The sequence below is a fragment of the Ooceraea biroi genome, chromosome 4 (genome assembly GCF_003672135.1).
Source record: "Ooceraea biroi isolate clonal line C1 chromosome 4, Obir_v5.4, whole genome shotgun sequence".
Classification (NCBI taxonomy): domain Eukaryota; kingdom Metazoa; phylum Arthropoda; class Insecta; order Hymenoptera; family Formicidae; genus Ooceraea; species Ooceraea biroi.
Window position 1 is genome coordinate 12,249,124 of NC_039509.1, and position 17,266 is coordinate 12,266,389.

General features: G+C 35.3%; 1 protein-coding gene across 2 annotated transcripts; it reads left to right on the forward strand.

Annotated features, from left to right (window-relative positions):
* Positions 1-1,484: 1,484 nt before the first annotated feature.
* On the forward strand, positions 1,485-15,375 carry LOC105278693 (troponin C-like). 2 transcript variants are annotated; one of them, XR_002193220.2, is made up of 6 exons: positions 1,485-1,581; positions 1,862-1,889; positions 1,983-2,126; positions 2,204-2,455; positions 3,068-3,320; positions 15,335-15,375. XR_002193220.2 is itself a non-coding variant. In XM_011337957.3 (5 exons), the coding sequence occupies exons 1-5, from the start codon at positions 1,579-1,581 to the stop codon at positions 3,100-3,102; spliced, it is 462 nt and encodes a 153-aa protein (XP_011336259.1). In that variant the 5' UTR covers positions 1,485-1,578; the 3' UTR covers positions 3,103-5,767. The 2 variants fall into 2 exon arrangements, 1 of the variants encoding a protein (XP_011336259.1); XM_011337957.3 differs by lacking the exon at positions 15,335-15,375 and having other exon boundaries at positions 3,068-5,767.
* The last annotated feature ends 1,891 nt before the right edge of the window (positions 15,376-17,266 follow it).

Sequence of the window (17,266 nt, forward strand, 5' to 3'; positions counted from 1 at the left end):
CATGTCGTGTAATTATATATCAATTATATATATGCAAAAAATTATGAAATATAATTATATATCGAAAAAAAATTAATAAATTGATTATATCAAAAACAAGAAGTAATAAATTTTTAAAAAATTGCAGAAAAGTGAATATATTTCGCTAATTTCATTCAACCTTTCTAAAACACATAAAATTAAATCTTAATTTTAATTTTCCAAATTTACAAAAAGAATGAACACGAGTTTAGGCTTTGTTATTATTAAATTTCGTGTTATTTATATTTTCATTCTTTTCCTTAAGTACAGTGTTTAAAATAAATTTTATTTAAATATTTATTAATTATAATTAAATATTAATGTTACATACATTGAAAATTAATAAAATAGTTTAATATCTATTGGAGACAATTTAATATTAAATTTCTTGTTTAAGTTGATTGATATAGAAATAGCTTGTATAATATGGGAACAATTGTTCTTTTTTTACATTTTGCTTTCTATAAATAGAGAAAAATGCGCAGTTTTTCTGATTCTTTGTAATTCACAATATTATAGAGAATTTATAATTGTAGCTATAATCAGAGCAAGAGATTACATGCTGAGAATATATGCTCGCGAATGTATGCGTTTGGTAATAACAGCAATACATGCTTTGTGCGCATCAACTGCGGCATTACGCGCTCGATTTTATAACAGACGCGTAATCTATTGTGAACTTTCGTCGAAAGAGTAACAGAGATACATGCAAGGAGTTTGACAATACACGCGATCGCAAACGGCAGTATTCCCGAATGAACGATAAAATCATCTAAATATAATAGCAGCCACCGGGCTTTATGAGCTTATAATTAGGTAGCTAAGAATAAGACGTTCACGATTACTGCATAGACCCCGTCTTGGGTCAGCCTCATCTATGGATTTATTTCGGCGACGAGCCAATTCTGTCTATTGTTGTATCCGGCCGACACGTCGTGTCGCTCGTAAATTTTGCCGCGTTCCGTAATATTGCAAAATTCCACAATGAGCTGCTTGTGAGGTCTCGGCGTTATGATGGCGCAGGCTCTAATAATCATAAAATATTTTTGCGGCGGCCCGGTCTCAGTAGATGCGAGACGATTTTATCACGACACTAATGAATAAAAGAGCTTTGATATGATTGAGATGCAGCCGACATTTAGTACGTTACACGCTTCGCATCACAGTTAATTACATGTATCAAGACGGATCGTGTGCAATGCGCCCGCATTAATCCCGCTGACGTAGGTACGTCAGAGCTTTTGGAACGAGCGCCGATAAATCGAACGTATGACCAATGAAGGCATGGCTGATTTCCGAATTTCCGAATTAATTTGCGTCGCCGCGAGTTTTCCGCACAATCGAAGCGCGTTTATGCGAATGAAGTGGGGGGAGCGTCCTCGATGGATTTGAAAACCGCTAGACTTGGGATGTAGATATTATCTGGTCAATCACGTGCCAGAAGAACATCGTTATGGCCACTTAAAACAGAAGTCCACGGCCAGAATCTGATGCATACCCGGATAAACCGCGGACGCCAACGAACCACGGAGAACGCGCGTATAGTTTACAGATGCAATGGCAAGTCTTAATAATTCACATAAACGCGAGGAAAATCTATCTACCCGCAATGGTCTCTTGAAAATTATAATAACTTAATTTAATTAGCGAGAGAACAAAATATGAAAATTAATTTTATATTTTAATATAAAATTAAAATTAAAAGGAAAATTCATTTTACATTAATGTATATATGAATATTTTTATTAAATATCTTCATTTTTATTAAAATGTTATTTCTAGTTATTTACTTAATGCTTCAAGTAAATACAGATAGTAATTACATCTCTCGTAATTTCAGGATGACCTAAATAAGGACCAGATAGCTCGTGAGTATATCTTCGTGCAATTTATTCTCATAGAAATGTTCAAAACAATATCTAGCTATCCGACGATAAACGATACCTAGTTTTCTTAAACAGTGCTGAAGAAAGCCTTCGACGCTTTCGATCATGAAAAGAAGGGCAGCATCGGTACTAACATGGTGGGTACTATATTGACCATGTTGGGTCACGAGCTTAGCGAAAGCACGCTGCAGGAAATCATCAGCGAAGTAGATGAGGACGGTGAGTAAAGTTCAATCTCACGAAGACTTTATACGTTCTCTACGATTGACTTTCTTATGCATGTTTTATACGACTAGGTTCTGGTGAACTCGAGTTCGAGGAGTTTTGCACGCTAGCTGCTAGATTCTTGGTAGAAGAGGATTCTGAAGCGATGCAACAAGAATTACGTGAGGCATTCCGATTGTACGACAAAGAGGGAAACGGCTATATAACTACCGCTGTGTTTCGCGATATTCTCCACGAACTCGATGACAAGCTATCGCCGGAAGAACTTGATCTTATGATTGAAGAGATTGACGCTGATGGCTCAGGGACGCTTGATTTTGACGGTATTACTTTTTATTAAGCTCTCAAGATTTTTATCATTTCACGATTAAAATTATTTTTTCTCGATAAGTAAACCTAATCTGTATGATTTACGTAAATCATTCAACGAAAGATACAAAAAATTAAACTTTTTAAGTTTCTAATTTCGAAAAGTGGATAATATGAAATGAATATAACAAGTTATTTTTCAAAAGTTTAACTAAAATTTATTATTATTATGCACACTTGAACGGTTTACCACTTGTCGAAATGTCACAAAGGATCATCACCCATATCAAGAATTCGAAATATTTAAAACAACCTGTTAACTTAGAAATTCTGCAGGATGTAGCTAATAGCTGCAATTTGTAAGATAAGATAATATGTGACACGCATCGAAAGCCAAGCGGTCCATTTAAAACTCCGCTCAAGTTACAAAGCTGCGAGCCAAGTAAATTCGTTTCGCGCACGTTAACATTAGCGCAGCTTAACATAACTGACATTAATTAATGGGAACGTTCGATCAAACATTGAATAAGTCTCTTGCCCGGAGTGGTTTACCAAGTTCCATAACTCGCGGGAAAAGCACGAGGCGTCCCTTAATTATGCTACTAATGTGTTTTGTCCGCTTTCAGAGTTTATGGAAGTCATGACAGGAGGTGACGACTAAGGCGAGCGACTACGGCTGATAACGAACGGGCACTCGAAGGCCGAGGTTGGCCGCGCAATTGGCAATATCCGTCAGAGAGATCGAGCGTTCCTTCTTCATCAGCCTGCGCACATACGCTTCTGTAAACTGCTAAATTACGACCGAGCGGAAAATTGGACGTTAACGATCAACTCGTGCTATCATTGGCTGACGATCGGCGGCTTTCATCAAGGTGCAAGGTAAAGACCGCAACGTTTCCTAAACGCGTTCGATCGGGCAACGTCAGAAGCCAGAAGAAAATGGAATTACCTCCAAGTGCCTGGATAAATCGAAACGTTATTCGTTCGCGCGAATAAAGTAACGAGCGCAAATCTCTTCCTTCACGGCGAAACGACGAAATGGCGAAACGCGCCAAGCTCCTACGCAATTATCTTTAATCGTTGATTACGCGTCGCTAGGAAAGTTATAATTTCCTACTTTGCGAATATTACCGGGGATTTCGTTTCGAGAGTTTACGCGTGAAAGCGTGGGGCTCGGATAATTATATAAGTCACGCGCGATAAATTATTAAGTTTCGTCTGGATACTGCGTACTCTTTCACGCATGAATACGCGGCGCGCCTGGACGATATTACCCCGTGTGCAAAGCAGCGCATCACGTTCAAGTACGCAAGGCGTTCTCGTGCAAGCGTATTATCGATTACATCACTGCGACAAATCGTACAATTTTCCAATAAATCTAAGATTAAAGATTCAACGAATCGCAAAACTTTCTCTGTACGGCACGCGGCAAAAAGATGAGTTAAATTATGTCATTGATAGACAAGCTGCACAATAAGCGCATATTAGATAAATTTCTTCACGCTTATTAGGATAATTCTAAATAAAATTAATTTTATGATTCTACGAATATTTCATTAAGTATTATATTATATTTCATATTGTTATTTGATTCCTAATGTATTATATTTTTATTTATATCCGTCCTTACATTTTGCGTGATAATGTAAAGTTTATCAAATAAATATGCAAACCACCTTCAAATTGTTGGTTTTTTGCAACAGAATTGAAAAGTAGAATTCTCATCACATATGCTATTAAGTACATACAACAGTGTAATTACATAGATTGTATTTTTAGAAAAATAATACTATCATTAAAAATGTTAGAAATGTAAATAACGCAATGTTATATAGAGAAAAACGATGATAAATGAGAATAGATTTTACGCGACTAGAACAAATGTCCATAGCCGTTCACACTGATCAGCAGTTGTTCGACTAGTGGCATTTCCGTTTTGTAATTGAACCACGTAATAATAAGCGCAGCAATAAACGTCTCGGCAATCGCACAAACCTTACCAAATTGGGTATCTGAAATGCTTCGTCACGGAATTATGCCGCGATTCTCACGTCGCGAACTAATCTGTTTCGCGCGAGAACGACCAGCCCGATAACCTCGCTCATTACGCTCTATAGAACTCGGATCTCGCTCAAAGAACAATTATTTGTCGGAATCAATAAAACAAGAAATGCTGCAACTTGGTATCCTAGTGACCTAAGGCGTTTTAAAGAGAAATAAGAAGTCAATAAGAGAACATGGTTTTGTCATATAAACTCAACACTATAAAAATATATAAGAATGCAAAAGTACAAAAAACACATAAAAATTCGTATATTTCGTATCAAATATATTAATTAATTTAAAAAATTAATTAATTCAAGAATGTTTATTTCAAAAATAAATAAGATACCTTTTCAATCTAGAAACTAAGGAATTAATAACTGAGACCAAAATTTTTTTTCTGCAGATTATATTTTACATTACTGAGTTCACCATTCTGGTGTAAAAGTTACATTGACGTAACTTTTTCTCACTAAACTTTCCTCCGGACGCCATAAATTCAAAATGCAGTGCACCAATTATTACGCAGCCCGCAGCTGCAAATATCATACAGCTATTACAAATATACGGTTCACTTCCGTTCGCAAAAGGACAAAACCAAAAACATAACGCATCTGCATTCCCAAGTCGCATTCATATAACGTGGATTATGTGCAAGGTGGTTGTAAAGATAAGACCAGCAACTAACGTCATATTTTCTATAATTGAAATTAAGTTTCCATTTTACGGTTGCTCCCATTTCCGCACTGATTATCTGGGATATTTCAGTTCAAACGGCGCGCCATTCGTAATAATTTAATCCAGAATAAAAGTTCCTTTCACTGATTTGGCTCGGTCAATCAATGACTATAAAATCTCCCTCGGACTTGAAATTGTGCATTAACGGCGGGGAGATTAAATGGCAATAATGGTCTGAAATCCTATTATAGAAAGTCGATATATAGAAAAGCATATCACATTTATAACGTGTGCAATAGCGCGTGCTGTTATGAAATATAATAGTAAGTAAGCTGACATCGTTACGTTATACCAAAACGCGTGTAATCCGCACATCCTGTGCTCCGGTGAATGTCGTGTTCAGCTATCCCTTTTTAAGCAACGAAATATAAGTTAAACAAGGAAGAGCGTCTATTTATAAACGTGAACAGGAAAATTTGGATTTAAAGATTTTTAAAATGCAATACATTTGAACTTATTTGTCAATAACATAATTACTGAATTCTCACTGTGAATATACTATATATTACAAGTACAATATATAAATGATATTCCTTTGGGTGTGTACTATGTTTCTCTTTTTTCTATGCTCGCTTGAGAAATTATGATCGGTACGTGTTCGCGATCGACTGAGCGCACATTCATTGGCGAAACTCCAAAGATTTCAATACATGTCCATACGAAGAAAAAGTGCATCGGGCCAAGAAAGCGTGCAAACGACGCACATTCGTCAAAATTTGAGCCGCGCTGCCGTATTCTTGTTCGGTGAAAGTGAGACGATTATTATAGACGTTCGCGCCAGGCGATTTTTTGATAAGTTGACAAGAGCCGGACGCAAGAAACGCAAATGTTCGAAGAGCAAATTAAGTAGCCTGATTTACGTCGTTACCTAAGAACTCGTGGCTTTTCTGCGCGCGGGTGAATTATACGAGAAAGTTTATGGCGTGATAATATTGCGTTTATCGAGAAACTAATCCTCGCGAGACGAGCTAATATTTTTGCCAAAAACCGTCCGTGAAATCTCATCATCAGAAATATAAGTAATCTGTGCTGTCAGAATATCGTATACTCGTCTTGCATTTCCCGTTCAACAGCTCTCGCGACTAGTTCTGACAAGAAAAATGCGCGATTAGACGTATCTTCAATTTAAGATTGCTCCTTCAACGCACTGCAGCATATTGGATTATGATTGGATTATGACGTCAGGAACGAAACTTCAATCTCCTTTTCGTCCGCAAACTTTTCCTCATTTATTCCGCATATAATACAGAAAAAAATGTTTCTGCGCTTTTTCGCTTCATCTCGACCCAATTTAGCTGTGATGATGGATCAGATAAAAGTCCTAAACGTACGACTCGATGATTGATCTATCTGACACTGTTCGACACGTGTAATTTCGGCGATGAAGCAAGTCCTCATATTTCACCGTAAATCGCATTCGACACCCTGCAGGTCCGCACACGGTTACATCACGGAAATGTGCGTTGTTATGCATATGACCCAAATATGTGTAAGGTAACTACGTTCTTTCGCAAAGACATCATCCGCTTTCCATCGTGGAGAAAAATTGCGCGAGCAAGATCATTTCATCAACAAATTTACTAGGATGCTTTATCGCGTCAACGTATGCAATATAATAATGCAGTATAATAATTAAATAAAACATATCAGGTAAAAATATGCGAATATTAGAAAAATTACGCATTATGTTAGTCGAATGTTATTGAAATGGTGCTACCATATGCAAATAAATATTGATTAATGTATTCATATTCATATTTCTTCTAGCTATTGTTTTCTAAAAATGTTTAATTAGAGCTCAGTGTGACTTTTAAAACAATTATTGTTACGTTCATCAAAGATGAACTTACGTTTGTCAGAAACATTAATGATAAAATACTCCTACGCAGAATATGATAATAAGTTACATGTCATTCTTGTTATTTGCAAATGATGTACGATTGAAATTAATGCAAAACATGTTCGAAAGTACGTTACATGTACCTCTCATCGCGTGATCTCCCTTACAAGCTTCTTCAATAAAATATTGATACGGCCATTGTGTTAATGATCAATTCCGCTTTAAATATATGTCACATATGCATGTAATATATCGCAGCATTATAATAAAATGCGATTGCGAATAAATTAAAAAATAACTTGGCATTACAATAATAATACATAAGTATCAATAAACCATCACATAAAGATTAAAGTAAATAGATAAATAAATAGATAAAAAAGTAATCAAAGTAATAAGTTAATATTTTAATGATATTCTTTAGAATATTAAGATAAAATTCTAATAAAAGTCTCCTTTGTTAAAGTAATTTTCTTCTAATAATCAGTTTAAGATTTTTATTGTAATCATTATAATTATTCTCGGATTATCTCGTATTCTCTTGTCCCAAGTTAGATTCCACAGAGCGGGAAGCAGACTTGATACATAACATCCAATACGAAAAAAGAACGCGTATGTATTTCTTCATCGTACCATGCACAGCGTCATTATGGTTATTTGCAATAGTCTCAGGAGACAAACCATATCTCACAGAAATGCACTACCGCGATTAACCGTTTAATTATAGCGCACGCTATTTGACGAGACTTTCTCCGCCAATTAAGTACCTACAAGCTGAATTGGCTGTTGTAAATTCAAACTAAACTCATGTTCCTGACCATTAAGCGATGTTCCGAATATTTTATTATATGCTTATATAGACAAATACACGTCCTTTTTAGAATACATCATAATTGGAACACGTGCTATTTATTATAATCTCTTATGTTATTTAATGTTAAATGAAAAAGCTATATTATTAATAAAGATATATTAATGGAAAGTCTGTGCTGATTCTTTTAGTACAATTCAAAGCAAAACTTTATTAATTAATTCTTAATACGATTTGAATTGTGCTAAAAAAATTCGCATGAATTTTCCAACAACATAATATATTAAAAACATATCTCCAATTACAATTCGTACAATTTTCTATATGCAATACGAGTTTTGTAACATTTTTATACGATAAATTCTCCACGATATTTTTCAAAAATTCGGTTCGCAGTACATTTACAGACAAGACTTTAGGAGGTAGTTTATATTATCATAAATGTCGATATAATGATGTTCTCTAAGCTTTCTTCACAAACTGAACTTTAAGTTTAAATCAGTGCGATTTTCAAAGAAACTACGTATACATATAACTATGAAACTACTCTGGTATTTTACACTATAAGCGCTAAGTTAATAAATGCACTCACTAATATGATCCCTCGGAGTTCACTGCAATTCTTCTTCTGCAATTCCGCAATTTATTGATGGTTTCGTCTTGCATCGGGAACATCATGTAGCATTAAATCGGCTTTCGTATCTCCCACGTTAAATCGAACATTTCTTGTTGATTGCACTTCATTACACAAAACCACTTACGACGCAATACTTCTTTAACAATGTTTAATATACTGGTACAGAGAGTGCGTCTTTTTTTAAATTAATAAATTCTTTATTTATTTATATAAAAATTAGTTATTTAAGATAGAATGATAAAGTTTCGACACTGTACTTTATTGTAATTTACTTCATTGCACTCACTTCATTCGCAAAACGTGAAAAGAAATAGAAATTCTTCAATTTATGCGCGAGTATAAAAGTTGTCAAAGATATGAAACTCTTCTACCTCGTAATAACGAAGTTTACTGTCTTGATATTTTGAGGAGATTGCTCCGCAAAATTTTTGCAAAGTTGCAATAGGTTTGTAGGTCATATATCTCCGCGAAATATAACGGAAGAATGTATGAAAAAGCGAAACTCGTGAAATCTATTATATGTATGCGAATAAAATATAATCACGATGATCTTGAAATTGTATTTCTTCCATATAAGAATAATCAACACGTAATGTACGAATATAAAATTATATAAAAATTGATAACTGAATCGATATAATTGCAAAATATATCAACGCAAACAAAATAATTAATAAAATTCATAAAATTCTCAACTTTACTTCACTATATTATGATGATAATTATCTTTGTAATATTTTTGTATTAAATTTAATAAGCTTAAACCTACAATCTTCATCAATCTTATAGTTTTAATTGCATCCTATGAATTTAAGTAATTGGAAAACTAAATATCGCTGCAGTTACACAATTGACTAACGCAAGCAATTATTTGCGAATTTAATATAATGCCAATTCTGTTACGATTATTTCGCGATTTTTAAGTGTTATTTGACGACACGATTTGACAATGTATAATTATACGTATCCGCGACGAACAGTTGACTTTGTTAAATAAAACAATGGTATAAAAATGGAATATTAAAACAGTTGCAATTTTATACTAAGTAAGTATTTTTCATTTAAAAAAAGAAAGAAGATTAAAAAATTGAATATAAATTGAATATTGTCATTTTGTTCTTCATCATTTCTCACTTCATGACTTGAGAGAGAGCAAGAGAAATGTATACATCTATATAAAAAAGCGTTTACTTCAAAATAAAATAAATCGCACTGATTTACATGCTACAAAATATCCATTACCTTACATTTTCTCCCATTTATCACTCTCCAATATATTACACTTACAATCCGGTTGAGAATCGGCTGCATTCTGCTACCAAGATCTGAAACAAAAAAATTTTACCGATTAGAGATAAGCACTTAAGGAGCTAAAACGTGTTATTCCTTTACGTTTCAATTCACGATATTAATCAATTTGATAAATTTTTAGCTTTCCATTCGTTTTATGACTAAAACCTTAAAAATAAAACAATATTATTATTAATTATTATTGTATTAAGTGCTGTAAATTAAGTTGCTATAACAAATAAATATCGCGAAATATCTATTTTAAGAAATAACTGCTTATAGGATTCAACGCTTCTCTTTTAATATATTATAGGTTATTTAATATATTGTAGATAATGGTACTCTTCATTTTATGACGGAATACTGCCTATGTATACTTGTCTGGCTCGACACATCCAGATCCGATTATTAACTTACTCGGTCTATGAAAGAGAAAGTGGGTGAAGGCTAGAACGAACAATTTGCCACAATTACTTGCAGTCTCCTTTGCGTATTACACTTTGCTAGCGAAACAAGTCCTGCTGCGAGAAAGTACAAGTGCCTAAAACACGATCGACCACATGATGTACGCACATCTATTGTCAATCGTAACGAACAAAACATCATTCAATTCATACTACGTTTAAAGAATTTAATTTTACTAATTTTAATCTAATATAATAATATCTGATATCTATTGTATTTTTGTGTTCGTCAAAAGAAAAAATAAGCATGTTCATTTATTTAACATGAATGATAGAATAAACGATTTTTATTTTAAAACGGCAATAACGAATCTTGTTTTTTTCGTGCTTCTTTCTTACTATTTGTTTGCATTTCGTTATTGATACTATCTTTTAAATTTGTTGACTTGTTGTTTTCGTATTTAATTAATATACGATCAAAACTTCATATTGAAAGATAGGATGCTAAGACAGAATTTTCTCTGCAAAACTATAAAATATTTTTCTACTAATTTAAAATACATATATGAATATACATAGTATATATTTAGTATAGGATATAACAAAATATATATTTTACGATAATATGACATAATGATGCGGAAATCATAAATAAATGCTAATAAAACTGCTGGCTAATCACTTTTGTTTTCAACCGTCCATTCATGATTAACAGTAGTTCCGTTTAATTAACGAGAGCAATCAGTCTTGACCGACGCGGTTAAAAGAGATTTTCGCCAAGGAAAGTGTCCAATTAACATTCTGCTTCGTGATAAAATACGATGCATAGCTGAGTTTATGCATGCATTGCCTCTCGAAGCTACTCGCAGTCGCGCGCGGGGCCGGTGGTTATAGCAAATTACACAATATCGCTAATGAGTGTATCTCTGCTGTAAACTTGGCTGCATTCCGTTAATAATATGGCCTTGCCCGCATTTCTTCGCAAACTGAAATTTGCTTTGAGTATTGTTTATAGGTGATTATCGCGCATCGACCGAATAAATCAGATTCATTTCGGAGATAGATTAATGTGAAACTTTATCCATTTTTCCCCCTTCATCTCTCTCGCTATCACGCCCGTTTTTCATCTTAATCGGTCCATGATATCTGCCGGGACGGTTAAATACCATTATTATAAAGCCGGCCAATAAACATCTTGTGTAAACAGTAGTAGATCAGCGCTGCGATTTATCATAATGTAAATTGTCGACAATCGCGACTGCGGTACCGAGCTCGCGGATCGCCGAACTAGCAATTTCAAAATCGCGATAACAAGAGGAGAAGCTGCTTTATTGATTTAAGTGGCCTGTCTGACGCGAGGCGCGCAAAATACAATCCCTGATATCACTATAAACTCACAATATTCGCACGTCTATTCGATATCTCTTTCTAATACAGGCGCTCGATAAATTGGAGCAATTCAGAACTACGTCGATAAACTACGATCGCAATGTTCTAAATCTTTATCGTTCGATATTTTCACCTGGCTGCAGCTGGCTCGAAGAACCGTGTACTACAAATTCGCGCAATTAAAACCGCGCCTGAATGTGTTTGCCCACTTGGAAATAACACAAATTCGCGCGGTCACAGTCGAAATTTCTCCAGGACGCGCTTTCTAAGGAAAATAGTTCGTGCACTTCTTATGGGACAAATCACAAGATCATACACCAGACCGAAGTAAGCCGATCACGTTTCCCATAAATGTTTTACGGCGGCGATTTACAGGGCAGGGTATGGATAGGAAACGCGTCTTGTTACGGTCAAGCTCATGATCGCCAAGAGGAATCGCCAAGTAACACTAGGACACGTAACTTTTTGTATCGCAGAATACTAAAGCCAGCAATGAGAAGTTATGCATCAAAATTATGATTCCATGAAACTTTTTCTCTCTGGACAAAAATATATTTTTATATTTTATATATATATTTCGCGCATAAAAAACTGCGTGCATCTCGTATAAACAATAAAAACCCCCAGATATGTATAACGTGAAACGACGTTAATGAGCTTCTTGCATGAGAAGTGAGATATTAAGAATCGCTATGGAGGAACGCGTTGCTTTTTGTGCAACATATAACAATATGATGTAACGACGAATGGAATGTCGATGGCTAGCTCATGGCGACTGAGAATGTATTTTTGAGAATCGTCAAGTCGTAAAGCCGTTCATCGACAGGAGGCGACCAACACCCGCATGGTAACCAATATAAGGCCAAACGTTTACCCGGCTCTCGGCTCTCGTAGAAAGGGAAATGTCCGCCAATTGATTGATATTCAAGTACGGCCGTTCGCAAGGCGTTATTGCGAGAAACTGAGACAACCGCAACTTCGCATGTTGTTCGATACCTGTCGTCGCATTCGAGAATTGCTTACAAGTCCGGCATTACCACCGTCACTCGACAAGCGCGAAAAATGATCGCAGTATTCACTTACGGTGGTTTTACGGTAGCATAACTGTGGGTAGGAGATTCTATGCGAACAATGCGAATAAATTTTATTACTTTTAGTAGTGTTACGTGTACTTGTTAATGGTACGTAACGTACGTGTTTTACGCTTCTATTTTATATTGCGATCAAACTTGGTGTACTTAAATTCACAAAAAGTACGCTTTCGTAAGAAAATAATTTCGTGATATAGGACTATCCGAGTAGATTTCCCACGAGTGTTTTCTCACGAGCATTTTACTAATTATTGTAATACAATCGTTTCTTTATTATCGACGAAACTACAGGTTGCACGTATGGTGCATCATCATAAACTTACAGAAACAAATCCTTAAGGGGGGAGCCTGCTTTAGAACGCTGAAAATAAGGTATATTTTACGAATTGTTTTTGGAGAAACTATACAGCGGATCATTATAAAACTTTTATGCATTTATTAGTACATGTTTAAAGATAAAAAAATTATTTCTTTATTTGAATATATCGCTTGTAGAGGTCGTCCTGGAGAAATCTTAGTGCAGCCGCGTCGCCGGCATTGCAAATTGGTGAGCATTCTCCTGCCTCCAAATTTCGTCTAAACTGAAAAATTGAAATATGTTCTCGTTATTTATGAATTCCCATCGTCGACGAACCAAAGAGAGAAGAAAAAAGTTGAAAAGTGCCAAAATGGTGGAGCTTAGAACACAAAAGTACGATTTTTAGGCAAAGTTTTTGAACTTTTTCATGCAAAAATAATTGTTTAACTTAATGTTTGTATGAATATTAAAGGTTCATCGACGATGGGCATTCATAAATAACGAGAAAATATTTCAATTTTTCAGTTTGGATGAAATTTGGAGGCAGGAGAATGCTCACCAATTTACAATGCCAGCTGCACTAAGATGCCTCCAGGACGACCTCTACAGGCGATATATTCAAATAAAAAAATCATTTTTTTATCTTTAAACATGTACTAATAAATGCATCAAAGTTTTATAATGATCCGCTGTATAGTTTCTCCAAAAAAATTCGTAAAATTATACCTTATTTTCAACGTTCTAAAGCAGGCTCCCCCCTTAAGGCCCGATTAACCTCTTCGGTACGGCGCACATCCGCCGCGTAGTACTCCTTGATAGCCGACGCTCGGCCGTAGGCCCAGTACCTAAAGTTACAGCACTTACAGCACGCGGTACTGCGGTAGTATGTGGTGGGGATGGTTTCGCGACGATCGCGCGACACTCCAACAGTCTATGTCGCGCGATCGTCATGAAGTTATCTCCGTTTTATCCTCACCACGTACCACCACGTACTACCGCGTGCTGTAAGAATGCCATTTCTGACAACACTGTTCGGTGGCTGTCGACTATAGTCGACGTTCGTACCGAAGAGGTTAAAAGATGACAGGAATAATACTTGACGGAAACGAACAATAAAATGTGAAATGTAAATGGCATAAATTGTCGTTTACTCACGGCGGTTAGTAAGGGAATATTATTTTTCTTCTTGTAGATATATTATATATTTTTGTCTTGTATATATATATATTTATTTTACATATATGTATAGATATATGCACGATCCATCTACAAACGGCACCGAGTTACATACTATGTTTCGCGAGTTTGCTGCGCGCGAATTAGCATGCAACGACAGCGTTCTCTACGTTCGCGAAAGTAAAAGTTATCAGCAAATATAATCGCATTCTACATAAACAAGCGAACCGTAAATAATTCCGAGATTGGTTACGATCGATCAGCAACATTACCAAATCGTGTTCGTAGTTAGATCGATAAATCGAGGTACGAGGTGTTTCACGGAAAGTTAGAGTGCCGAAAAATATAATAGAACTGAGCTAGTTTTCACACAACCAAAACTAGTTTTAGCTATGTTTCTTTTTATGTCTTTTAATCTTTATCAAGTTGCTATGTAGCTTATTACATATTATGTTATACGATCGCTGGATATCAATAGGTGAAGCAGAAAATTAAGAATCATTACGCTTCCGTTATTACTTTCTAAGATCTTTTTATAATAGAAAGTAATTAGTATTAAAGTTATTATTAGTATTGTATAAAAATAATAAAACGTATTGATTAATTTTTTTATAACTTATCAAATTCTTGTTAGTTTCTTCAAAATTATAATGAATAAAGCAAAATAGATTTTTATTGTTTTCGAGTAGAGAGACGACTCTCATTTAATTTAATTATACCGTTTTGATATAATTAGACACTTTCTTAGATATTTTGGAAGTAACAGTAAAACCGAACTAGATCTGGATAAAGAGTATGTGAGTAGGTGATTTATAATGCGCTTAAGATTTAAGAAAGAAAGCAAATTTACATAGAAAAGAATCCGCTAATTATGTTTCTTAATACAGATAACTGGATCAAGTCTTCACGATACGATCTTACGTTTTGGTAGTGAAAATATTCCTCAAAATAATGAGAGAACATTTATCTATAATATTTATTCGTCAATAATATAATACGTAAATATATATTTGTTTCGATAATAGAAAAAAATAAAAACATTTGCATCACTAAATAATAAATTTAATTAATAATGAAGTTTATTAGAAGTATTAGAACAAATATGATGTTATATTTAGTATATATGTATACACGTATAATTATTATCAACCTTTCGATTATTTCATCTGTTTGCAGCTTTCTGATGGCATAACATATCCATCATACAATTCATTTCCGAAGATGAGGAAAAAGAGACAGAGAAACGTTGCTATATCCTTTCTGCGATCAACCGACATCCCACGAGAGAAGTCGAATTCCGGGATCGTAAACTCTAATGTTAACCGACGTATTAGAAAGGAAAACTATATGCGCCCAGCACGTGCATCGATCGGCATCCGTGAAAGTCCGGATCGTGCCTGTTTCGCACGGGCCTGTCGGGAATCACTCTGGGTGATCTGTACCCTGGGCGCTTTCCAGCAGCCGATGTGACGTTTACCACTCGGTAACGGATATCCAGTCCCGTACGTAACAGCGTCCATAAGGCACCGGCTGTAACCGAGTGTCCTTCGAAAACGGCATTCACTGATGGTAACCGATATAAGGTGCCTCTCAGGGACGTGGAGTACCAGAGAGTCCTAGTTTCGTTTCGCCGATGGTGGTCGCGAAGGCTTGACCAAGTCAATTGGTCCACAGTTGCCGCGCGCACGAGCACGTTCATTTCTAAATTAATGAATATTTGATACAATTAATATCACGCGTATCGCTTTCATCGTAAAGTAACGTCAGTCCCCCGTCGCGCAAAAGAACTCGCGCGTTTATGAAGTACTTCTGAACACGAATACACGATTAATTAAAAGGATAAAAAAAAATACCACGGCCTTTCATCAAATTGTCCTCAATTAATGCACGCGAGATTCGAAAATTTGCAGATGCGACGATATTTCACCGCTCTTACTCGAAGTCTTCAGAATGACGCGGTATCTAATCGCGTAATTTAATTAAAAGAGTTAATTAACAGTTTAATGGCGTACTTTGTAACTCCGGGACGTGCGCTTCGTATACGCGACATACGTGAAAATATAGTCTTGCTATTAGATATCTACGAGGCATATAGTAGTTCGCGCGCAAATTCGTTGGAACGCGCGGGCGTTAAAAGCCGTGGAACTCCTTTCACCATGCCACCGGACCAACGGACCATGCTACAGACGGATCGTTGCGTCTAACCGGTCGAATGACCACTCTCAAATGTGATTCACGACTAAACCCGGTCGACTAGTCCCGCTCGCCGCTTGAAATCGGATCCACTATAAGCAGCAGCTGAGTTGCAACGGATAATTCTAACATTTAAGTAAAGCGGATAATATCGGTCATGTCCAATTAGAGCGAAATGAACGGTTATCGGCAGAATACGTTTTACGTGAAGCATCGATTATGCAGAAATTGTCTTTTTATTACGTAATCATTTATACGTAGTATTTAGAACTGCATGTTCATTACATTTTATGTTAATTTATATTATTATGACATATTATCTCATATAAAATAATATAAAATTTTTATATTTGTAGCAAAATATATTTATAACACGTTGCGATATATTCAAATTATATATATATATATATATCCTTTAATTATCTTACTCTGTATTTATTAAAAGGAAAACCTAGGAAACCTGCTTACTCTGAAGCTTTCTAATGTGCGTTTTTAGAGTTCTTAAAGTCTATTATTGTTATTCAAAGAGAACATTGTAACTTTGCTTCGTCATACTCTGTTCACTTTCGCAAGCATACATCCTGTTGGAAAAATTGGATGAGAAAAAGACAAGTTAATGATAGCGTGACATGATGCACATGGATATGTTGAAATGCTCAGAATTATTTTAAGCTTATCCGGAATTGGGCGCAAAATTAAACGTTGCGAGAGAAAGGAGTATTTACCAGAGGCGGTTTGCCGCGTATCTGCTCTGTAAACCGCCATGTCGTTGCCATTCCTTCCCGCACATTAAGCTTAACCCGTTGCATTGAAATTTAATGACTTTGCGTACGCTTTTACTGTATTTTAACTCGCAATTAAATATAATATGTATTCTCTCTTTCATTCTATAATATGTACTGTATGCAACATAAA

What these genes read in the sequence shown, in the direction of transcription:
- LOC105278693 (XM_011337957.3), top strand. An exon ending in CAGCGAAGTAGATGAGGACG is followed by an intron (nt 2,127 to 2,203) that starts GTGAGTAAAGTT and finishes TTATACGACTAG; the next exon opens with GTTCTGGTGAACTCGAGTTC. An exon ending in AGGGACGCTTGATTTTGACG is followed by an intron (nt 2,456 to 3,067) that starts GTATTACTTTTT and finishes GTCCGCTTTCAG; the next exon opens with AGTTTATGGAAGTCATGACA.